This window comes from Xenopus laevis, chromosome 9_10L, assembly GCF_017654675.1.
Source record: "Xenopus laevis strain J_2021 chromosome 9_10L, Xenopus_laevis_v10.1, whole genome shotgun sequence".
Lineage (NCBI taxonomy): Eukaryota > Metazoa > Chordata > Amphibia > Anura > Pipidae > Xenopus > Xenopus laevis.
In genome coordinates this window covers 45,849,727-45,874,574 of record NC_054387.1, presented here as the reverse complement: position 1 = coordinate 45,874,574, position 24,848 = coordinate 45,849,727, and the positions used below count along the sequence as shown (strand labels likewise).

At 39.7% G+C, this 24,848-nt stretch overlaps 1 protein-coding gene across 6 annotated transcripts in view; it reads left to right on the top strand.

The window, feature by feature from the left end:
• Positions 1–935: 935 nt before the first annotated feature.
• The window catches only part of ndrg3.L (NDRG family member 3 L homeolog), a 29,727-nt gene continuing 5,814 nt past the window's right edge, over positions 936–24,848 (top strand). For 2 of the 6 annotated variants that reach the window (XM_018235290.2, XM_018235286.2), the window contains exons 1-14: positions 936–1,092; positions 9,932–10,032; positions 10,384–10,419; positions 16,208–16,313; positions 16,555–16,675; positions 17,630–17,692; positions 17,770–17,830; positions 18,283–18,369; positions 22,440–22,496; positions 22,597–22,700; positions 22,817–22,879; positions 23,245–23,296; positions 24,322–24,369; positions 24,682–24,717. In XM_018235290.2, the coding sequence (XP_018090779.1) occupies positions 9,976–10,032; positions 10,384–10,419; positions 16,208–16,313; positions 16,555–16,675; positions 17,630–17,692; positions 17,770–17,830; positions 18,283–18,369; positions 22,440–22,496; positions 22,597–22,700; positions 22,817–22,879; positions 23,245–23,296; positions 24,322–24,369; positions 24,682–24,717 (891 nt within the window). In that variant the 5' untranslated portion in view covers positions 936–1,092; positions 9,932–9,975. Of the gene's footprint in view, positions 1,197–1,615; positions 1,766–9,931; positions 10,033–10,383; positions 10,420–12,650; positions 13,087–16,207; positions 16,314–16,554; positions 16,676–17,629; positions 17,693–17,769; positions 17,831–18,282; positions 18,370–22,439; positions 22,497–22,596; positions 22,701–22,816; positions 22,880–23,244; positions 23,297–24,321; positions 24,370–24,681; positions 24,718–24,848 lie in introns of those variants that run through there. The other 4 variants (XM_018235287.2, XM_018235288.2, XM_018235289.2 and 1 more) reach the window with 4 other exon arrangements.

The following is a 24,848-nucleotide window of genomic DNA, read 5'->3' as shown; positions in this document are numbered from 1 at the left end:
ACATAGACCTGTTGTTTTGGTTAGGCTGTAAGTAGGCTAGGATTACGTTCCTTGTGAATGAAACAAGTAAGTGGGTTTTTAATACCGCTGTACATCGGAGTTGTCACCCATAGCCAGTGGTGTAACTAGATGTTACTGGGCCCCACAGCAAAATAGTTTTAGGGCTCCTAAAATATCCAGAGGCTGTCCTGTTTTACCGATATATACTACATTTACTGTATAAACATTTACTTTATTAGGGCCTCCTGGGGCCCCCATACCACTTGGGCCCTCCTGCAGCCACAGGGTCTGCTTACTCTGTATTTACACCTCTGCCTATTGCAGGTCACACTTTTTTTTTTTTCCACTTGTTAAGCTTGCCGTCCATGATAAATGTTTGGAAATTAAAAGGTTTTAAAATAATTTGATAAAACAGGTTTACAAAGTGCACAGCTTTGACAAGAGTGCTTTTCATAATCTATTGTGCCAGGTTTTGAGGTAAATTTGGTTAGAAAAGCTTTTCAATCATAGTATGAGTGTGCAGATATTGTATTCTTGCTTCATTTCTATATTGACTATGAGGAGGCCCACTGGCTCTAAAGGCATCGAGTTCTTTGCGTGGCACCACGGACCAGGCCGGAGAAATCAATAAACACCGCTACCCCCTCCCTTAACATAGTTTAACAAAATCCCATCGCACGCTGGCTAAGTAGCCATATATTTTAGGTGAGTGGGAACATTTTCCCCATAAAAAAATGCTGCTTTGTTGATTCTTTGCCCTATCTCCTGATGAGGAAGTCTAACAACGTCTTCCCCTCACAAAGTAAAGCGCGAAACTAACATCGTCACAGTACTGAACTGGACTATGACGGTCCCTCCAATGCGCGCGCAAGTGGGCAGAGCCCGGCGCCATGGCAACAAATAGAGAGCAGGCGTCAGCTGCCAATCCAAGGCCGATTTGCTCTCCTTTCCGCTGGCCAATAGGAGCCCCCGATTCATCAATTGAGGAAAAAAAACGCAGATGGAGGCGCGGCTGTGGGAGCTTTAGGTAGTAGTGCTGAAGATTGGTAGAAGATACACACAGCTTCTACATTTGTACCGCTCTGGGCTCTGGTTAGTATTAGGGTCGCTCAGCAGAGGCACGGGGTTGATCCCAGACTGTGTGGTGTTTGAGGGTGATGAGAGGAGCTAAGTTGCTGCTTATGGCAGCTGTATAGGTGAGACAAGTGTGTGGCTATTTGGGCTGATGTAAAGGGCATGTTGGAAGTCTGTACAGATGTGTGGTCAGGTGCATGCTGGGAGAGTTTGGGTAGTGTGTGTGCAAGTGGGTGAAGTGCATGCTGGGAGAAGCTATACTATACGTATGTATATGGTTATATGATGCTTCTTTATGTGCGTTGTACGAGTGTCCGTACTGGTGGGTGAAGAGCAATGTGTGTGAGAGTCTGTACGAGAGGGTGAAGTGCATTGTGGGAGCAAGTATAGTGGCGGCTGCAGTGAATACTGGGAGAAGATGAAGGGCATGTCCGGAATAGCTTGGCTGCAGTTAGGTGTGTGCAGTGCATGCTGGGAGTTCATGTGCAGGAGAATGACCTGTATATTAGGAGCACTGGAACTGGATGGAGAGTCCATGCTGGGAGGACCTGGCCTGCTGGTGGAGCTGTGTGAGAGGAATGCCTTGAGTGTCATTATAAGAGGGTTGTGTGTGTTCTACTGAGCACAGGTAGATGCTCCATTTCTGGACTGAGGGACCGATGTGAAGTGCATGCTGGGAAAACACGGGCAGGTGGGTGAATGGCGTAAATGCTTTACTGCAGGGAGAGGTGCATGCTGAGAAAACTACTATAGATCTACATATATCTATATATAAATATATACGCACTGCTTATATTGCTCTGCAAGTGTGTGAATTGCATGTTCTTTTTCTATACAGTAGGGTGAAATGCATGTGGGGACTGCGGGTCTGGTATATGAAGTGTATGCTGAGAGCACTGCAGGTGTGTGTATGGAATGCCGGGAGTACGAATAGGAGGGTGATGTGCGTGCTGGGATTAGATATAGGAGGGTGTTTATGTACTAAAGGGTAAGTGCATTTTGGTATTGTTTGGGTGTATGGAATTTATTTTGGAGTGTACAGACCACTGTGCAAGTGCATGAAGGCCATGCTGGGTTCTTACTATACAGATATGAGAAGTAACTGCTGGGAGTAACTGGCCTTATACTGTGCAGATGTGTGGATTGCATACAGGGAGGAACAATGAGATATATAAGATATGTGAAGGTTTTTTTGGTGTGGGGATTGCTTGATAGAAAATACGTGTTTACATTTTGTACTGCTGGACAGTGAAATGTAGATTGGTTTGTTAATAATTTGTGTGTATATGAACTGACTTGCTGTTGGCTAGTAATGTCTATGCTCTATGCAGCACCACTATACAGAAAATTATTAGATTTTAGACTGCAGGAGGCACTGACTGGCATATGTAGTCCCTTGTGTGGTGGTGGGGGCCTACTACTGTCTGGAACCTAAGTGAATCATATATGCTTTTTTTGATGTGACGTCATATGGACAGACATCAAAATTCAGCTCACAGGCCTCTCGGCAGAAGGACTATGAGGCCTTGAGCTCCTCTTTGGCATCCGAAATGAATGTGTTTGTGGGGATTACTAAAATATATTTATCACCAGCATTCTGTTTTTATTGCATTGAGAGGGTGCTGACCTCACTGAGTATTTGGAAGAGGCATGCGTGTACTGGCTATCCTTAGTATATATCGTATACTACCACATTTTTCCCTCTGAATATACCTGATTGGAATAGTATGCATCCCTCCTGCTTCTTTCCTCTCCGAGATAAACCAGTGGAATAGTGGGTCATTCCTCCCAGTGTATCTTATTATAATGCCCTGCTGCTTGTTTATTATAAAGCCATTAAAAGCATTTATACTTAAATTTTTTAGACTTGCTTCTTATTAGGTCACTGGTTGTTTCTTTTCTGGCACTATTTTAAAAAATATTTGCCAGACATTGTGTTACTTCAGGCTATATTGATATCACTGCTTTCCCTTTAATACGGCAGTACATTGTACCATAATTACATGTACCAATATTAATTGCAGCGGCTGCCTCTGGCCTGCTGTACTCTGTGATCTTAAGAACAATGTAATTATGAGCGATAATTATAGCTTTGTTAGAGGAGAAAATGAAAGAAATACATTCTTGGCAAAGCTTGATCTGCAATTAGATGCTTTGTTAATAAAGTCATAACAAGTGTATTGAACCTGGTTCCAAAACTGTGCAGCTACCCTGTGCACATTTATGGCAGATTTATCAAAATGTGAGAGCATCACAGAAAAATGCACCCACTTTCTATTAATTCCTATTATCATGTATTTATCAAATGATTATTGATAGATATGATTAAAAAAATCGCATAGGAATAGGAAGTAGGCTCATTTTTCTATGATGGGCTCTCACATTTTGATAAATTTGCACCTTGGAGTGAAATAAGCCTGGTTTCTTTACACTGCAAACTTCAAATAGGATATTTTATTTCTTTAGCTAACCTGCAATATGTCATTGAGGCTCTATTCATGAGACTGCAAGTGTGACTGGTTATTAAAATTCTCTGTGAAACTGGTTGGATCAGGAGTGTTCTGGAAAAGGGCAAGAGCGATGTCATCAAGTTCGCGGGATGTATTTGAGGATTACATAAATGCAGGTCCTCTTGTAAAGCATTAATGAGACTTTTTGATAAATAGACCCAATAATGTAGGATTTTGTCCCTTTGCCCTCTAGCTGTCAAGCGCCTAGCTGATAGCCATAGGTATCATGAGCGTTGCCTTCAACATTCAGCTATGTGCAAAGGTTTCCTTGTCTTAACATTCTTCACTGTTCAATAAGCGTGCAGTCATGAATGCAAGAGAATTGTAAGGCTGGGTGAAAGGTAGAGAAGCACCTGACTTCTGGTGGTTATGATTTAGAAGCCCTGGAATGCTGACAATGTGGGGTGCTGTGTTGTAAGTTTCCCATTAAGTGGTCAAGATGCTGGTTATTTCAATTCTGTTCTGCTTTCTCGGACGTGATCAAACATCCTAAAAGCTTGCCCTTGAACTTTACCATAACAGCTAGACGCATGCAATTTTTCTTTTATATTAACATGACCTCTTAAGGTGGCCATGCACAGGCTGAAGGAAGCCGTACGCTCTGTCCAGAGGGGCCAAGTCAGTAGCTTGTTTTTATTATGTTGTTTGCTTTTTTTATGGGGCCCTTCTGGCCAACTGATATCTTACCTAAAAGCAGGCAGATAGCTATCTCCCTACAGATCTCCCGAAGCTTGCCAGGCCATTGCAGTTTTCTGTCAACTGATGGGAGGTCTATTGTCTTCTTTGGTCATTCTCCTGAGGGTGCACAGTTCTAGTTCAGGCTTCTTAAGAATTCCAGTTTCTCTGGTACAAGAGCCATCATACTGTTTATTTGGAAAGTAGATTGTCTGTGCCTAATTTCTCATACTGTTGCCTAACTGGAGGTGATTTAGTTCCCCAAAAAGCTACAATGATACATTTTACAAGGAGATGCTAATACCCTCTATATAAATGTATTATATTGTATTGATTCTTTTGATTGTTCTGTTAAAGGGATTGTTCACCTTTGAGTTAACTTTTAGTATGATTTAGAGCAATGATCCCAAAAAAGTAGCTCGTGAGCAACATGTTGCTCCCCAACCCCTTGGATGTTGCTCCCAGTGGCCTCAAAGCAGGAGCTTATTTTTGAATTCCAAGTTTTGGTTGCATAATAACCAGATGTACTGCCAAACAGAGACTCATGTAAGCTGCCAGTCCACATGGAGCTACCAATAGCCAATCACAGCCCTTATTTGGCAGTGCACCCCCAGGATCTTATGCTTGTGTTGCTCCCCAACTCTTTTTACATCTGAATGTTGCTCACGGGTGAAAAAGGTTGGGGACCCCTGATCTAGAGAGTTATATTCTGAGACAATTCGCAATTGTTTCTCATTTTTTATTATTTGTGGTTTTTGAGTTATTGCTTTTTATTCAGCAGCTCTCCAGTTTGCAGTTTCAGCAATCTGGTTTCTTTGGTCGAAATAACCCTAGCAACCATGCACTGATTTAAATAAGAGACTGGAATATGAATAGGAGAGGCCCTAAATAAAAAGATAAGTAATAAATATGTAGCCTTATAGAACATTTGTTTTTTTAGATGCACCATAAGTAAAACAAACACTGGGAGAGAGAGGGTAGTATCGGGTTAGTATTTATACCATACCTCCCAACATTTTGGAAGTAAAAAGAGGGACAGCAAATTTTTTGACCACACCCCTTTCTGTGGCCACATCCCCTAATTACCATGTTCGTTTTACAAAATTTGGCAGGTTATGAAAGTTTGAAAATATTTCTCCTTATCTAAACTTTGTTTTTGTGTCTCAAAATTGTTACAAAGTATCTTATTTGCACCTGTTAGCTGTTCTGGGCTCTCTGCTAAAAGCCAATTAAGTGAGAAACTTTGTTTCTTTTTCTGGCTGTTCAGTGCAGAGAAAAGAGGGACTTTCCAGTACAAATGAGGGACTGAGGGTTGAGCTGTCAAAAGAGGGACTGTCCCTCCGAAAAAGGGACAGTTGGGAGGTATGTTTATACTTTTCAGTCAGGTGATCATATTTATAGTGCTTTAGTTATTTTAGGAAGGCTGTTATTTATTCAATTGTTGAGAAGGAATCCAGTTTCCTTTATTCTGTATACTATTTCTTCCTGTAGGATCATTAAGGAAAGTGATTGAGTTTGCTGTATGCCTGTTGTGTGAGATTACTGACACTGACTAGAGATAAAGAAGTACCCAATTTGGCCTACTGCTTGGATCATACAGCCTCATGTTTGTATGTAGGATCAACTTAACTTCAGTATTTTTTTATAAAGAGTATATTGTTTCCAGGAACTAACCTTTATTTGTCAGCTAAGGTCCCAGTCTCCCCATAATCCTTGTTACTAAGCTTCACCACCAAATCAATAATTTACAGAAAAAAACATTGGATACTCCTGTGTCTGTTAAGGGAACACCACAACAGTTTACTACATTCTCTGTAGGATTTATTGTAGGGCACTTGGGATTAAAGGAAAATATACTCAGTTTATTTGTTGTTACCTTAAAAGATGTTCTTTGACTGGCCTTAAAGATAGACGGGGCGGGATCCCTCAGGATATGCAACTAACTAGTCTGCTTCATGTGCTGCAAGTGATAAGTCACGGAATGATTTGTTCATGTTAGTTTAATTTGGGATCCTTACAGCCACAAAACTAATGAAACAAACAAGCTGTGCTTTATTTGAAAGTAGGGATGCACCGAATCCAGGATTCAGTTCGGGATTCGGCCTTCTTCAGCTGGATTCGGCCAAATCCTTGTGCATGGCCGAATCCGAATCCTAAATTGCATATGTAAATTAGGTGTGGGAAGGGAAATCACGTTACTTTTTGTCACAAAACGGAAGTAAAAAACATTTTTCCCCACCTTTTACTTTCCCGCCCCTAATTTGCATATGCAAATTAGGATTTGTTTGTTATTTGGCCAAATCTTTCACGAAGTATTCGGGGAATCGGCCGAATCCCAAAAAGTGGATTTGGTGCATCCCTATTTGAAAGCGTCAAGCTTCATTGGCTCCGTTATAGGCAAGAACTTCATAACCCTGGCTAGGCTCCAGTCCAATTATACAGCTCCTCCCCAAATGTAAGTGTATTACAGATTGAAACTAAAGGGGTGGTTTAACTTTTAGTATGCTATAGAATTCAATTGGTCTTGATTTTTTTTTTTTTAGTTTTTTTTTTCATTATTTGCCTGCTTCTTCTGACACTTTCCAGCTTTCAAATGGGGGTCACTGACCCTATCTAAAAATCAAATGCTCTTTAAGGCTACACATTAATTGTTATTACTACTTGATATTACTCCTCTTTCTATTCCGGCCTCTCCTATTCCAGTCTCTTATTAGATGCATGGTTGCCAGGGTAATTTGTACCCTGGCAACTAGACTGCTGAAATAAAAGATGCTAAATAACTCAAAAACCACAAATAATAAAGCATGAAAATCAATTGCAAATCTCTCACTCTCTATATCATGCTAAAAGTTAACTGGAAGGTGAACAACCCCTTTAATGAAATTTTACTAGATTGGCTTTGGGAGAACTTATATTTAATATATGTGCCTTTTCTGTCATTTATTTCAATTGCATTCGGCTTGTTGTGGTTTCTCTGAGAGAAAAAAAGCATTTAACCATTAACATTTTATGGTTAAGGCAAGAGAGATATGTCCGCTCCTATTAGCAGTATGAGTGCCCAAAGCAGTGAGCTTGTTTTCACCATTACTTTATATCTCTAAATTGCTTACTCAGCCCCTAACATCTCTATTTGTTCTTGTGCTGCACATTTCCAGCTGAGTGGGGCGGCTCTGTTAACTCCTGAAGGGCAGGTTTATGGCCTTTCGATGTCTCTATTAAAATAAACATTTTTATGTGTGTTGAAGTTTATAGCGAACTGAAACTGCATTATAAGTTATATTTGTATTCGCTGTCGCCATTTTTTAACGAATGGCCGGGATTCCATAATCCATCTCCAAAACATTATGTAACATCATATGAAATGAGGATTGTTACCCACTTTTGACGGTTTCATGGGACTCCAAGGACTTGATCTATATTTATCAGGCATTAAGTAGTTTCCTTGGTCTCTCATAATTTTTCTTTACTCACTGCAGATAATTCTTGGGAGGGCTACTGGCACATTGTTTCAGAGCCAACAGTGCTAAAGGGACAGACTCATTCTGATTTAAGTTGCTAGTACATTTACATTTAGTTGCTAGTACATTTACAGATAACTTTAAAAAAACATTGCTAATATTTAAAGTGATACTGAAGCTAAAATTTTTCTTTTCAAAATATTAATCTACATTAAAAATTTCCTATAGGTCATGTTGACTTTTTTTTATCAGGTTTTTTCGCTGATAGTTTTCCTTTTGTAATTGTTACTTGAAGTTCATAAACCTGACTGTTTTACCAACCTTCTCAAAATCAGAGTTTTTAATGCTAACGGACTACAGCTGCACAAATATGGCAGCTCCCTCATAGAGGAACATGGGGTAAGAAAGGTAATGTAAAAGCATCAGGCAAATAATATTTACTAAAATTATAAATAGCTTTCAAAGACAATGTTATGGTAGATAAAGATTATTTTCTGGTGTCAATATCTCTTTAATGAAAGTGTACTGGAAAGTTGCTTAGAACAATGTTTTCTTTCTTTTGCAAACATTGTCTTCTGTTCTATATCTCTGAAGGCAACAGACCCAGCACCCTGTATGAGAGATTTATTTCCCTGTTGTGTGCATTCTTTTTATATTTATTACATTTAGTCCACTAAGACTTTGCCCTTTAGTTTCTAATTCAAGGTGACCCAAGTCTTTCATGAATATGCATTCTTCCTCCCCTGCATCCCATGGGAAATAGATTGATATTGCCATTCAGTGTTAGAACACAGCAGTGCGGTAGGAGCATTCACCAGGCTTGTAACCACTTTCTTGAATCCGATAAACTTCACAGAGTGGCTAATGTTGGAAGGAATTCATCCTTTTGTAGAAATTGTAGGTTTTCATGCCTTGTTGATGGCTACATAAAATAAGTAGATTATAGTAAATATAGTCTTGTTGTTTTTTAGTTTTTTTCTTTGTGTTTTGTACCTAAATCTCCATCATAACACCCAGCTTGCTCTGGCATTTGAAGGTCTCCAGAAAAGCAAATAAATGGAGGGCATCTGGGTAGATCAAAGTATATCCATCGAAATAAGGTGCCAGAAATACACCCACACGCAGTGTCGGACTGGCCCACAGGGATACCAGGAAAATTCCCGGTGGGCCGAGGTGTCAGTGGGCCCTCCTGCTTCAAAACATTTGGCATATTTCATGGTCATTACCTATTTCTATGAAAACAAAGAGACTAAATAGATTGAATAAGAGATTATAGTATGTAAAGAAAAGAGACTAGCAGGTTGCTAGAATAGAGGTTGCATGAGGAGAGGAATTATAAGTACTCACAGTGGGCCCCTGATCTAAGGTCTTTTGGTGGGCCTCTGTACACTTAAAAAAGTAAATTAACACACAAAGGTGGTATTGCAAAAAAGTTTCTTTATGTAGAATTCACCCTGCTATAGTTCCAGGGGTACTCAGTATCTCACCCTAACTGGCCTTCAGACTGGGCCCCCTTCGCTCATAACAAGGTTACAGATATATATAAACATTGGGGGTAACAGTCGCCCTGCTATAGTTCCAGGGGTACCCAGGGCACAAATAAACACTCACCCCAAATCTCTCCCTAACTGGGTTCCTAATGAAGCAGAGTGCCATTCTTGTCCATGACCTGTTGTCTTATTGACTTCATTTCCTTCCAGTAAAGAAGTGAATCAAACTTGTCCTGAGTTTTCCTCTATAACCGAATGAATTATCTATTCATTCTCCCTTTTTTGGAAAAAAAACTTCTTGTCTGAGGTAGATATCAATGTGGGCATATGGGGGAGAGAGCCAAACGGGCGGATATCTACGTCTATGGCCACCTTAAATGTTGAATGTTAAAATATGCTTAGCAGAGAATAAGAGTTTGCCTTTTCATTCTGAATCACAATCCTTCTTATACAGACTTTTTCATTTGCACTTGTGTTTTATTCTAACCAGTCTATAATATCAGGCCATTTATTTTTTAGATTTGTGTTAAATTAAAAAAAAAAGTGTTTTTATGTTATTTATTGCTATTGATTTTATGATATGAGCACTGGAGCTCTTAATTGCGGGCTTTTTAAACCCTATAGGCTTTATAGGGTGGACCATAAAATGGTTTATTAGAGTAAAATGTTCTGCTTTATGCCAGTAAAGGAATACATTTATGGATTTTATTGTTTTTTGTTACAGAAGTAACCCTTCTAGCTGATTACTAAGCCTCAAAAGGAAAGAATATGGAGGAGTTGCAAGATGTTCAGCTCACAGAGATAAAGCCGCTACTTACTGATAAGGTAACTGCTATTGGGTTATATATAACTACTGTAACAAACATAACATAGGAGCAACATCATCTCTCTATATTTAATAAATCCTAACTCCCACCTTCAAACAAACCAAAGTTTACCATTAATATTATTCTTTTGTTTTTTCATCCTTTTGTAGAACGTGTTGGGGGGGGTGGAAGTGGAGTTGATCAATATTTTCCTTTTCCCTGCCACCATTTCTGTTTATCTCATGCCCAAACCTCATGTTTATATAATTTTTGTATAGAGGCCTCTGTATATGAAGTGAAACCAAAATTTGTAATTTTATTTAAAATATCTGCTACAATTTAACATACATTTTTTTGCCCCCTCTGGAAGGGTCCCGGCCAGCACTTTGAGGACTTTGATGGCCAGGTAAGAATCTAAAGGAAGGAAAGGACATTGTGTAAAGTGGACAATATTCCATAATGTGTCCGATGACAACATGGCCTTGACTTTGTAGTTTTCTAGAGTTTTGAATGAAATGCCATGTTTACCTCTTGCTCATTCTGTATTTCGATAAACTGCACCTGCACTAACATAAATCTTGCAGCTAAATTGCTTACTCCAGTATAGCCACTTGTACGTGCCTGTGAATACTGTAACCCACACAATAGTGTTTTAGTTTGGTCCTAGTATAAATATAGAGCAATGGGATTTGTTAAGCAAAAAGAAAAGGCAACATGCTGTGCCATAGAATTCTATATAAATAACTGATCCTCCACCTTTGGCTGCTTTGATTTAAGGTAGGAGATATGTCACCCTCGATTTCTGATAGCGAGTTCTTCCGACAAGTCGTTTGTTTTGTCTCTACATGCAACTCGCCAGTCGTTATGCACACAGCGGGATTTGATATCGCCTGTAGTTCCAAAACGCACTGAGACCCTTTTTGGAGCGATTTGTCAGAAAGAGCATGTACATAGAGCAGTACTGAAATCTCCTACAAGCGCACGCACATAGAGCCACGATAGTATGCAAATTGTTACGTGTGCACAATGACGCAGTTACGTAAGGACGCTAGCAAAGGTCGTGCCACAGGAACACCATTCTTTTGCCAAACGCTCGAAGCAAGACGCCAAGAAAACACGTGGAGACAACACTGACACGACTTCCGTTCCCTGCGTGGGAGGAGAAAGTAGCAAGATATTTTTAGAAAATCAAGTGTTATGTATTTCATATGCGGCCCCAGAAGATTTTTCTTCTTCGAATGTGACCCAGATAAGCCAAAAGGTTGGACACCCCTGGCTTAAGGGTAAGGGCACACGGGCAGAAGGGCACACGGGCAGATTCGGGGAGATTAGTCGACAATCTTCCCGAACTGTCTTCCCTCAGGCTAGAATGAAAAATCGCCAGCGGGATGGCACTCGCGGCGCTTAGTTTTCCAAAGTTGCCTCACAAGGGAACTTTGGAAAAGGAAGCGCCACAGGTGCCAGACCCCTGGTGATTTTTCATTCTAGCCGGCGGGAAGGCAGTTCGGGGAGATTGTAACCCCCCCCCCCCAAAGAAGAGGAGATTTGTCGACGGAGCGACGAATCTGCCTGTGTGCCCTTACCCTAAAGGAACAGTAACATCAAAAAATTAAAGAAAACAAAAAATAAAATGCAGTGTTGCCCTGCATTGGTAAAACTATTGTTTGCTTCAGAATCACTCCATTTGTTTATATAAATAAGCAATGGGGGCAGCCATTCAAATGAGAAAAGGCTCCGGTTACACAGCAGATTGCAGATAAACTCTGTAGAACATAATGGTGCTCTCTGTTATCAGCTGTTTAACCTGTGCCAAATAGACTTTTTTCAATTTTCACAATGGCTACACACCAGCTTGTTTATATGAACTATAGTAGAGTTACCAATGCAGGGAACATTACATTATAACTTCATTCATTTAAAACCCTTTCCTTTAATATAACAGAAAAAAAACCTTATTCGGAAAGCCTCCGGTCCCAGGCAGCATCTTTCCTAATAGACAAGATTACAGAAACTGGACTTTTTTAAACAGTTCAAAGACTTCTTTGTGCCTTATGCAGTATCTGAGGCAATAAATCTGCCTCACACAGCAAAGCCATTTGCCTTTCTGGGCATGAAAGAACCTAGCATTCTGTTCTGCATTACAAATAAGCTTGCAAACTAACAAAGAGGGAGAAGCAAATATCTTGTTAAAGTAATCATTAATTACCCTAGGTTTCCCACAGTTTTGAAAATTGTGTTTGTCAATGTTGTATTAAAGATCACTCACAATGACTTACTTTAGATTTAACAGTGTAAACCCTGTCTGTTAGGCCATGCAGGTTCACTTTCTGTTACTTTCAAGTTGTATTCACTGGTCACATTCTCTAATTCTCTTTGTTTCTCTGGGTCGATTCTAGTCAGGCATTCCCCAGTTAGCCAAATTGCTAATCATTTCCCTCTTACAGATCTGGACTGGGAGACAAAATAGGTTTTTTTTATATAGCACTGCCCCTGGAGAAAAAGTTACCAATTTTGCTTACTAGCGAGAAAAGACAGTGTTTCTAACTATTCTTGTCCTTTAAGCCTCTGACCCTAGAGTACTCTGACTTGGATATTGTGCTTCATTTGTGGGGGAAAAGGAATAGTGACGTGTTCCTTATAGAGAATGTATTCTCCATGTTAGGGGTTGTGCCCTGCAATGATTGGATGTGATCAGCTGAACCAATCATTCATATTTTTCATCTGAAACTATTCCTATCCAATTTATAACATCTACCTGTTTGAGCCCCCCCATGCCAGATTCTGGGCTTTTCATTGTCTGTATTCTTGCCAGACTGTCTGATGTTGCTCATGTCCTAAAGGCTGTATTTGTCAATTTCCTGTGTCCGCTCATCCTTCTTGCAAGCTGAAATCCAATTATCAGCAATCTAATCCATCTCTGTCGTCTTTTAACAACCGTCTGTCTGTTGCTGGATGCTGGTATTGTTTTTCTTCCCACGTCTCCAGTAATAAACGAGAAGGGGGGGAAATACCGTTTAATTTCTCAATGGATTACTTGGATGTAAATCACATTAGCCTTTCCCTAACGTCCTGGGTAAGTGTTTTATCGTTTAACCGTTTTCTTTAGAGAGTGGCTTGATTTGCTTCTGAGCTACCTGAGTGAGCCGGCTTAAGCGTGCATACATACGTTTAGCCTACACCCATGTCTGTCAATTTATGGCAGCCAGATTTGCTTCCACTGCTCTACCTGCATCTGGCTGAAAATCAATAATTGGTTGCTATGAGCAACAGATATGCCAACAGTATGTGTGTAATCACTTAAAGGGTGTAGTTTACCTTTAAATTAACTTTTAGTATAATGTAGGCTTGAATATTTTGATTTGCATTCGGACTTCATTTTTTATTATATGACTTTTTTTTTTTTTTTTTTAAACGTCCTGCTACGGTCAAATTTACTTAATCACCCAGGCAGTGGCTTGAATGAGAGACTGGACAATAAATAGGAGAGAACCTGGGTAGAAACGGTAACCATAGAATTGTCACAGAGCAATAATTTTGTAGCTGTTAAGGCTGTGACACATGGTGCTACTTGTAGCCAGCTACTTGTTGCGGCTAAAAAATGCCAAGAAATACCCCGAATAGACAATACTGAGAATTGTCTCTGGTAACACTACATTCTTAGTATTGCCTATGGACAGGTATTTTTTCAGCATTTTGTAGATTGCTTCAAGTAGCACCGTTTTTCTTTTCCTTAGGTCAGTGATTTAAAACCTGAAAAGGGGCAGAAGAAAGTGGCAAAGAAATTCAAAAAATAAATAATGAAGACCGTTTAAAAAGTTACTTAGAAAAGGCCATGTTTTAGCTTACTAGAATTTAACTTAAAGGTGAACTACCCCTTGTGGTAACTAATGCAATGCAAGTTGCATCTAAAGTTTTCAGAGTTGGTAAGATTGTGTTAATTCCTTCCGGCGTCAGAAACCTGGCATTACCATCACATTGGGGGTGACAGTAGCTCCGGGGTTCCCCAGTGTTGGTAGTTTCACGTGCTCAAGACTGAGCAGAAGAGGCTGGACAGAAGCATTGGGGCTGTCATGACTATACAGAATAGCAAGGAGTGTGTTTGTATGCAAGTATCTTTAATAAAGGTGTCGATAAGCACAACATTTGCATTCATTTTTAGCCTGACCACACTTGTCTCTGTGTTCATAAATGTGCCCCCAGGATTTAAGTGCTTTCCTTAATTTCCTTTGTAATGTGTGACATTCAGGTTAGCTTGGACCATAGCCACAGCACAGCTTAAAGAGATACTGACAATAGAAAGTAAACCATTTTTACATCTATCATAGTATTGGTTTTGTTTGCTTCTTATAATTTTGCCATAAAGTATTTGCTCAAAGCTTTTTACATTATCCATCTGACTCCCATGGAACGGAAGGCCCACCCTGCTCTCCTCCATTCACTCTAGGGACCCATTTATCCAGCTTTTCCTGAGCTGGCAAAATAAATACAGCCACGGGTGCTGCAGCAACATACATATTTTCCCTGGAGTTCTTGGTTTACCAGTTTAATACTGGCAAAACACACACATAACCATTTGCAAATGGCATAAGGAGAATTCAGCATACACTCGAGAAAAACATAACTCCTGCCATTAGGCATGTGTTCCATAAAGCCTTATTGATTAGTTAGTGTGTCTGTATTACCTTGGGAACTGTTATAAGTGACCCCTGAGCTATGAGAATGAAGGTCAGTGCAGATCATCTTTTACCCAGACCTAGAATCTGAATTCTAGCTTTGTACTCTGTGCTGATAGTGAGGAGAGGGCAAATGGTGTAAAATGTTCTTTTGCAGCATGTATGTCATGTGCTCTCTCTCTCTGTTTCTCTTTAGCACATTGCATAAACAATAAAAACACAACTTTGTGGTCCATATTGGAGCCCTCCCTGAGATAAGTAGTTGGACCGAGTATAGTGATATTGTTGCAAATTGCTCTTTTAAACAACTGAATGACCTGCAGCATGACTTTAGCCTCTCTGCTGCCATGTTTTTTAGGTATCTACAGTTGCAGCACACATTCCATTCACAATTTTCTAACAGGGATGTAGAAACCACCTAAGAAGTGTATTTACTCAGACCTGTCATACTAATGCAGAAGGGTCCTAGCCCTCTGGAAAAAGCCAAGATGGCAAAAAGATATTCCAAGCCTTACAGATGAAATGTGGAAGAATGCGCTCTTGGTTTTTTTTCAACCCTATGTAACTAACAGGAGTACGTCAAGTTCAACCACTCCAAATGCACTCTCGTATATAGACACCAGTGCTGGACCTAATGATCTCCATGACATACAGTAGAGCCAAATTATGTGGCCAAATTATACTCTAGAGTGACAAAGGTTGCCCTAAAAATATTATGCTTTTTGGGGTACATTGTGGTGCATTAAACACTACATTATATGCTCATTCACTACATCCCCTGGCACGTAGTCTCATTTATCTCTATGTAACTTTCTATTTCTTGACTATATACTGAGTTTGGTTGTTCTACTATTTTACTATTTGTTAAAAATACAAAAAAAAAAATGATTTGGAAAATGGAGCAGTATTCAGATGGAGGTGGCTAATGCATGCCCAGTTGGCAAAATTAGCCTGACTGTTATAAATGGGAGTCTTTTATATTGTTGTAAATCATCCCCATCCCCTCCACAGGGCATCACATGCTTCTCACAGTTGACATCCTGATCTCGTCTATTGAAAACTTAATTTCTAATAAGTCAGATTTGGTTGCAGTTGCCTGTTTTGTAACCATATTCATAAGCATTCGCTGCAAATGAGCCTTTGATAGGGTACACAGGGCACTTAAAATGCCACAACTTTGAAATACTTAATGTTGCACTTAAAGTGTTAAACAACCTTGTGTGCTATAACCTTTAGAGATGCTTTTATTGTACAGGTATAGAATTCTGTTATCCTGAAACCTGTTATCCAGAAAGCTCCAAATTATGGAAAGGCCCTCTCCAATAAATTCCATTTTATTCAAATAATCCAAATTTTTTAAAGGATTTCATTTGTTCCTGTAATAATAAATCAGGACGTTTTTACTTGATCCAAACTAAGTTATAATTAACCCTTATTGGAAGCATTCTGGATAAAGGGTCCATACCTGTATTTGGTTTTTTCTCATTTGATTATCTTCCCCCCATCCATTCTTCATTGTAGGAACATGATATTGAAACTGCACTTGGGGTTGTGCATGTTACTATGAGTGGCAACACAAGGGGGAATAGGCCTGTGCTCCTCACGTACCATGACATCGGCCTGAACCGTAAGTTTTTAGATTTTCTCTTGACAAATTTGAAAAAAAATTAAGGCATGGTAGCAAATTAAAAGCAAACAATTGGAATACTAATGGAGCAAGATTCATAACCTATATGGCTAAAGGTAGACTAAAGTGCCATGCTGTAATGTTTATGTGCAACCCAAGGCATAATGTAAATAAGCAATTATTTTTTCTTGTGTGTAGAAAAGTGAAACCGTGTGATTGATCCACCCCCTTTTTATTGCAGACAAATCCTGCTTTAACTCTTTCTTTAACTTCGATGATATGCATGAAATAACCCAACATTTTGCCGTATGCCATATCGATGCACCTGGGCAGCAAGAAGGTTCCCCCTCGTTTCCAACTGGGTAAGTTTTTCTATTACACTACTTTTACTGTTGTATGAATGCATTCAGGAAAGGAATTCAGAGTATCTTTCACTTTACCTATCTTCCTTCGTGAACCATTTCTATCTCTCCTGTGCCCACTGTTAGAACAGCTGTTCCTTATCTGTACCCATTTGAAAGAGGTGGTTCATCATGTGTTATAGAATGTCCAATTCTAAACAATCTTTCAATGTTTTTTTTAATGATTTGCCGTTTTTTTGTTTGTTTGGTTTCTTTACTGTTTCCAGCTTTCAAAATGTGGTCATTGACCCCATCAAAAAAAACCATGCACTATAAGGCTACAAATGTATTGTTATTGCTCTTTTTTTCCTACTCTTTCTATTCAGGCCCTCTCCTAGTCCTATTTCAGTCTGTCATTCAAATAAATTCATGCTTGCTAAGATAATGTACACCCTAACGAGCAGATTGCTGAAATTTCAAACTGGAATGCTGCTGAATAAAAATCTAAACTCAAAATCCACAAATAATAAAAAATTAAAACCAATTGCAAATTGTTTTGGAATATCACTCTCTACATCATACTGAAAGTTAGCTCAAATGTGAACAACCCCTTTAAGAAAAGCTCAGTGCATCATAATGACTATAATATTATAAAGATAAGCTAGAATCTCAGCCATAAAGCAGGGCAGGACTGCTGATTACAATGGGGATCAGATCGGATCTGTGTCCCTGTGACAGAATGCTCTGTTATAAAGATCTAGACAGATCTCTGCCTCAAACCAGGCAATCTATTCAAGGTAAGTAGTTGCACCATAGTTACAACACCATAACATTGGCTCAACTGTGTTACTGATTGCTAGCGGGAACAGATATGGGTGATCTGAATCCCTTGCCGACAGTAGTTTGAAGGAGGCCTTTACACACTGTTAAAAGACACACATGCACATTTTAGGCTAATGGTTCTCTATTTTTCAGGTACCAGTACCCTACAATGGATGAAATGGCTGAAATGTTAACAGCAGTATTAACCCATTTAAAGTAAGTTAACTTCTTTCAAGTTTACATTTATTACTGCTTATATAAGTGACTAATTTGACCATGTCATTTTGTCTCAGCCTCAGAAGCGTTATTGGCATTGGAGTTGGAGCCGGTGCCTATGTATTATCAAGATTTGCAGTAAGTAAATAGTCTTTTGATCTGTGTTCAAATGTTTATGTCCTTTCCAGTTTTAACCTACTAGTTTTGCTCTGGCTGCTTACACACTCAAACAAGGGAAAGTTGTGCTCACCACTAGTTTTTAAAATCATTAGGCGGGGGTGCAATGAGGGTGTGACCACAAAATACATATAGACAAATACAAGATTCCATATATTGCAATATATGGACAAACAATCCCTGTTTTGTTTAAAGGGTAAGGCATTTTTCAGTAGCAGTATGCACAAAATGTCTCTGTCTTAAATATATTGATAATGGGTTGAGTGCAGAGGAATCTTGTATTTGTCTATATGCTTACACACTCACTCTCGTCCAAATGGGCAAGTGGCGGTTTGACTTTGCATTGCTTATTCACATAGCCGCACCTGTTGCTTAATGGAGCACATATTAAAAAAACTCTGTTTGTTTTGCAGCTAAATAATCCATTATTGGTGGAGGGGCTTGTACTTATTAATATTGATCCCTGTGCTAAGGGCTGGATCGACTGGGCTGCTTCCAAGGTGAGTTCTGAAGCAGAGAAACAGCTGTTTGCAACTTGTGACCGTAGCCTTATGGTTCCCGTACCTCTATAAAAACAACTGAAAGGAAAACTGGTTGATCAAACATTAACTGCAGCTCCTTTTTACATGAATAAAGTGGCCTCAATTTGGCAGATGGGTCTGACCTTATGGGTTTTGTACTCTTTCGTAGCTTGCTGGCTTCCACACTTCAACTCAAATTTTTAGTAGCCAGTTAGCTCATGTCCATTAATCCTCTATCTCAGTGATCCCCAACCAGTAGCTTGTGAGCAACATGTTACTCTCCAACCCCTTGGATGTTGCTCTCAGGGTCCTCAAAGCAGGTGCTTATTTTTGAATTCCAAGCTTTAAAGCAAGTTCTAATTGCATAAAAACTAAGTATACTGCCAAGCAGAGCCTCTTGTAGGCTGCCAGTCCACATAGGGGCTACCAAATAGCGAAACATAGCCCTTATTTGGCACCTCAAGGGACTTTTTCATGCTTATGTTGCTCCCCAACTCTTTTACATTTGAATGCGGCTCACAGGTTAAAAAGGTTGGGGACCCCTGCATCTAGCTTGTGTAGAAACAATATCAAGCAATCCCATGCTCAATGGTAGGCTTTCTCTGCGATATTGTTTTTGCTCAAGTTCTGACCATGAAATGGAGGTAAATTCTTAAAGGAGTTGTTCACCTTCAAACACCTAGTTGTTTTCAGTTCATCAGAAATGACTAAACTGCCAGAGGCATTAAACGTTAAATTTCAATTTTGGAGATAGAGCATAAAATAAGATGGAAAGCAACTGGAAAAGTCTTTATTTCTGGTGAACAATCTGAAAACAATTGAAATGAAAAGTGTTTCGAAGATGAACAGCCCCTTTTGTCATGACTTTTATGGGGTCATTTTTTTTTTTAAAGGTTTTTATTTTTGCATTTTAAACATAAAAGAAAACAATAAAAATTAACAACAATAATAATAATCGTACTTGGCATTTTCAGAGAAGACTGGGTACAAGTGATATCATAACACAGTGATTGACATTACCAATTCAATATATCGCAGCTTGCAGTCAAAGTTTAATCGTCTGACAACGATACCTGGGGGTTGACATCCAACCAAGGGGACCATATTTTCCCAAACTTGTCAGGAGTTCCCCGAGCATTATAGGTTAACTTGATTAGTGGAAGGGTGACATTTATTAAATCAATCCACTGCTGGAGTGTGGGGGCATTAGGACTCATCCATTTCATAATAATTAGCTTTTTTGCATAAAACACCATAGAACGTAGTAAAGTTCTAGTTTTTTGCAAGGGCACCACTTCGTCAATTATACCTAGAATACAGACTTCAGGAGTACAAATTCCAGGGAGAGACAGATGTTCATTACTATATTGAATTACCGCCTTCCAATATGACAGTACCCTGGGGCAGTCCCAGATTAAGTGCAGGAAGCCTGCCTCTGCTGTACTGCACTTGGCACATTTAGCCCCTTCTAGTCTACCCATAACTTTGAGTCTCTGGGGCGTGATATATATTTGGCGAATCATCTTGAATTGGATCATTTTATCTCTTAGGGAAATCAGAAAGGAGTAAAGGTTGTCTACAACCTCCTCCCACTGTTCCTCCTCCAATGAGGGAAGCGTATCTAACCATTTCCTTTTGGCTTTGTCAAACGGCACAGACTGTGAGGCCTGGATTATATTGTATAACTGTGGTACCAGTTTAGCTGGGGCAGGGTCCCAAAGTCTGGCCTCCCACACCTGCTGCGTTGGTGAAAGCTGGTATGATTGGAACTGGGCATAGAAAGCATGTCTTAATGGGAAGTATCGAAATAGTTGTATGTCCTGTCGGTTAAATTTAGTTTTTAACTGTGCCAGGGAGGGGAAGGATCCATCCACTAATAGGTCCTCTAAATGTCGGATCCCAATAAGTGGCCAGTAATGAAAATCCGGTAGTTGTGACAGATGAGGCAGATTAGAATTTCTCCACAGTGGCATTTTCCCTGATAATTTAGGATAAGAGATAGTGCCTTTAGCTTGCACCTTTGTCCACACTTTAATAGGAGTACCGAGTACCCCTGGCAATGAAGGACGGTCCCCCCCCCTTCCTATAAGGGGCATTTCGAATAGCTTCCAGAGAACCCATGATTGTTGCATGCAAATTTGTCAATGAGTTGCTATCATCTGGGTTGAACCAGTTATGGATATAAGATAGTTGGGACGCATAATAATAATTTTGCAAACGTGGAAGGGCAAGTCCCCCCTTATCCCTAGATGCAGTAAGTGTGAGCCGTGATAATCTAGGTGTTTTGTTGGCCCAAATAAAGGAAAGTAACTCGCTGTTAACTTTCTTAAAGAATGGGATGGTTATGTAAATCGGTGCGTTCCAGAGTGGGTAGAGAAACCTTGGGAGATATAGCATTTTAAAAAGGTTAATTCTACCCCATAATGTCAGAGGGAGTTTAACCCAGTGTGGAATTGTGTTTTTAAATTTTACTAAGATCGGGTCCAGATTCTCAGCTATATATGTTGTTGGGTCTGTACTGATCATTATTCCTAAGTAGCGGAACCTAGTCACTGGAGTGAGAGGAAGGGTCCTATCTGTTAGATTAGTACGTCCTAAGGGAAATAATACTGATTTTGTTGTATTGATCGAAAGGCCGCTAAGCCTTCCAAAACTCTCAAGTATATCTAATGCAGCTCGGAGTGATGAACCTGTATCCTTCAAGAAAAGTAAAACATCATCTGCATACAAGGCTACCTTTTCTACAATATTGCCCAATGTGATACCTTTGACCAATGGTGCCTGCCTCACCTTTGCCGCCAGTGGCTCGATTGCTAAAGCAAATAGTAGAGGCGATAAAGGGCAGCCCTGTCTGGTCCCCTTCCCTAGTTCAAAGGCTACCGATAGGGTATTATTAACCCGGATTTGAGCAGTAGGTTTTTTATATAGTAGTTTGATCCAAGCAATGAAGTTGGGACCGCAACCAAATTTCTCCAAAACCTGCCACAGATAGGACCAGTTGACCGAGTCAAATGCTTTGGTTATATCCAATGATGCCACTACCCCAGTGCTTTGATATTGCCTTGCCAATTGAATGTGTGTATGCAAGCGTCTTAGGTTAATGGATGTCGTTTTATTGGGCATAAATCCTGTTTGGTCCGGATGTATAATGGACGAAATGACTTTTACTAGTCTGTTAGCCAGTATTTTTGCCAGTATTTTGGCATCAGTATTAATCAGGGATATAGGCCTGTAGGATTCACAGGAGTATGGGTCCTTTCCCTCCTTAAGTATCAGAGCTATTATTGCCTCATAGGGGGTCATTTTTATTACTAAATTACACTGTGTACATTGCAGATAATTCATTCTATGAATGTATTTGTGGTGCCACTACTTTCTGACTCTCTGTACAATACATCTGAAAGGATCTAGAGTCATTGTTCTTATTGTCTTGGTTCTTGCAACCGTATCTTGGTACCATTTATTACAAGTGTATAGTGTGTGTATAATATCCTTTATACTTTGAGCTGTTTCAGTCTATTGGCATTTTTTTCATTGTGTTTTTTTAGGTTGCAAATAAATGCCTGAAAGCAATAATGCCACTGAGCAATGGGAGATGTGTCCCACAGAGAGAGATTTCCTGTAGGCAACACATCTCCCTGTATGCCATCATCCTAAAGTGAATGGTAGGCAATGCTGACAAGTTTTACCCATTTCCATACAGGACAGTTTCTCTACCAGCAGTGCTATTAGCTCAAAAGCAGAGCAGAGTAAGCAGCATAGAAACATGGAGGTGCTATTGGTTAAGGAAAGTGAATCCTTCAGCAGAGGTCTCAGAAAGCTGTTATCCTGTTACCTGTCCATTGTTCTACTGTTAGCCTCTGGGGGTAGCTGTAGAGTGGGCAGGGTTACATCATTCCAGTTTTTATTGCAGCATTAAAAAAATTGTGAATACACTACATTTCTCTATTTGGGTGTCTGATTCATTTTACTGTCACTTTTTTTTAAATTAAAAATAGGAATTTAAAGTAAACCCCAGACTAAAATCATTTTGACCGGTTTGTTTCTAGATGTCATTTTGGACGACTAATATTGTAGAGGTTGTGCTGGGTCACCTGTTCGGCTATGTAAGTATGATTTTTAGGCTGTTGTCTGCTGGAAACTGCCCAAGGAAAAATACATGCTCTAAAGAAATGAAAGATTTAATGTTTTGTTGCTTTTGTACAGGAGGAACTTCAATCCAATCTGGATCTGGTACAAACATACAGGCTGCACATCGCCCAGGACATCAACCAAGACAACCTAGAGCTTTTTGTAAACTCCTACAACAGGTGTGAAGAATTAGAGCAATGTTTCTGCTGCGTACAGGCCCAGAACGTAGGAGAAACACCTCTGTATAAACTAAGCTTATACATCTTACATCTGTCTTTTTCTTTTCTTTTTAAAGCCGCAAAGACCTGGAAATTGAAAGACCTATTTTTGGTTCCGGAACTCCTACCAATACCATTAAGTAAGTTGGAGATAAAACCCTAGGAAAGATTGGGACATTTATCATGGTTTTACCTGATTAACAGTGAAGGTGAAACACAGGGGATCTGTGGGGTTCATTGGCTAACACTAGGCAGGTTTGTCAGAGTGCATTAATCCACATTTGCTCCAGTGCATAAACCAAAAGTAATATCTGTCTCGTGTGCTGCTTTGTGTGATGCACAATGGCAATCGATATGAACAAACTTTTATTGGAAACACTACTTGCTGCATTAGTGGGCATTATGGAACCCATTACCTAAAGAAGTCCTTTTGTGTTTGCAGTATGAATGTATCATTTTTTTTTCTAGTTCCTAAATGTATTTTATTGTATCCCATTTTGTTCAGGTGCCCTGTGTTGTTGGTGGTTGGTGACAGTTCTCCTGCAGTAGATGCAGTGGTATGTACATTTCAGTCACAGTTCCAGTTGTTCTAAAACGGTGCTCTCCAATTTGTATGGTACCGAGGGCCGGAATTTTTCTGAACTATGTGGTGGATGGCCGATAATGGAAGCCAGTGTTAACCACACCCCTTTTTTAAAACACACCTACTTTAAATTACACAGATATCATCAAAAGAAAGGTTAAGATGATAGATACCCACATTAATGGTGGTATCAAAACAAATGATTGCTGCTCACTGCAGGGATATCACTCATGGGGAAAAACGTTTATGCCATACTAAGAAATATCCTTAAATCCATATGCCTCCTCCTACCTTGTGGATGGCACAGCTAACAAACCTACAACATGCTAAAAAAAAAACCCACCAGGTTCACATCCCACAGGCAGAGTAGGGAATGCAAAGTATTTTCTGAGGTTGTACAGATGAACAATTGGGGCACTGGCAGTCTGAGGTGTGAACCGGTATTTACAGGTGTGAACAATACAGGGGATTACAAATGTGAACAATGCAGGACTTTTATAGCCTGAATCGGATGTGTGAACCTTGTAGTAACAAGTTCATCTCGGTTCTGATACTTTTGAAGCTTACATCAAAGCAGCCATAGTGGAAGGCCACACAAGGAGGGGCATCGAGCATTGTACTGCCCGCCGGTTGGACAGCACTGTAAAGCCAGCAGCCCACACTGATGATAATCAATTTGATTTACTCACATTTTTCAACATGGCCCTGTTCAAGTGTAACAGGGACTTGACCATTGATTGCACCTTCCATTTATACTTCCATGATCTTCAGTTTGGCTTTCCAGCCATGTATCACCAAGGATCCCAGTAACAACTGAAACCTGTTCTTGGGATGCTGGCAGTTCCTGGTATTTATTTGTAAAGAGCAGCCGGAGAGCTACATACAGATACAGTCTGTATTGATACATTCTATACCCCTGTCTTGATTTCTGCTCTCATTCCTTTCTGCCAAAAACAATATGGTGTACTTGTTTGTTGAACCCTTGCTGTTTGTTTTTAGGTTGAATGTAACACCAGACTTGACCCAACAAGGACAACTCTCCTTAAGGTACTTAATTTAAAACCTGTTCATTGGTGTCTGTTTAACTATGTACTCTCAAGGAAGAGATTAGGTTTGCTGTCATTGTAATTTGGCTTCTTACTATATAGAGAGTGCAGTCACAGAGTGCATTTGTCTGATTGTGGTATCATACAACTTCATCCTAGTGAAAGAATAATGTGTATAGTGGTAATCAGAATATCAGAGTAATCAACTGCTGGCCACATAGTCTGTAGAATTTTGGGTGTTTGGTGAGTAAATAAATGATGCTGTGTTTGTATGTGCTTACCTTCATTATTGTTTATTTGTTTTTTTTGCTAGATGGCAGATTGTGGGGGATTGCCACAAGTGGTTCAGGTATGAATGTAGTGTATGTCTTACACCCAGCAAAATTTTCCATTTTTCGATTTATCTAATGGAAATATAATTTAATTTTCTCTAAACTTTGTGACACTGTTACTGGTTGAGTTTTTCATTCCCGTCTTCCA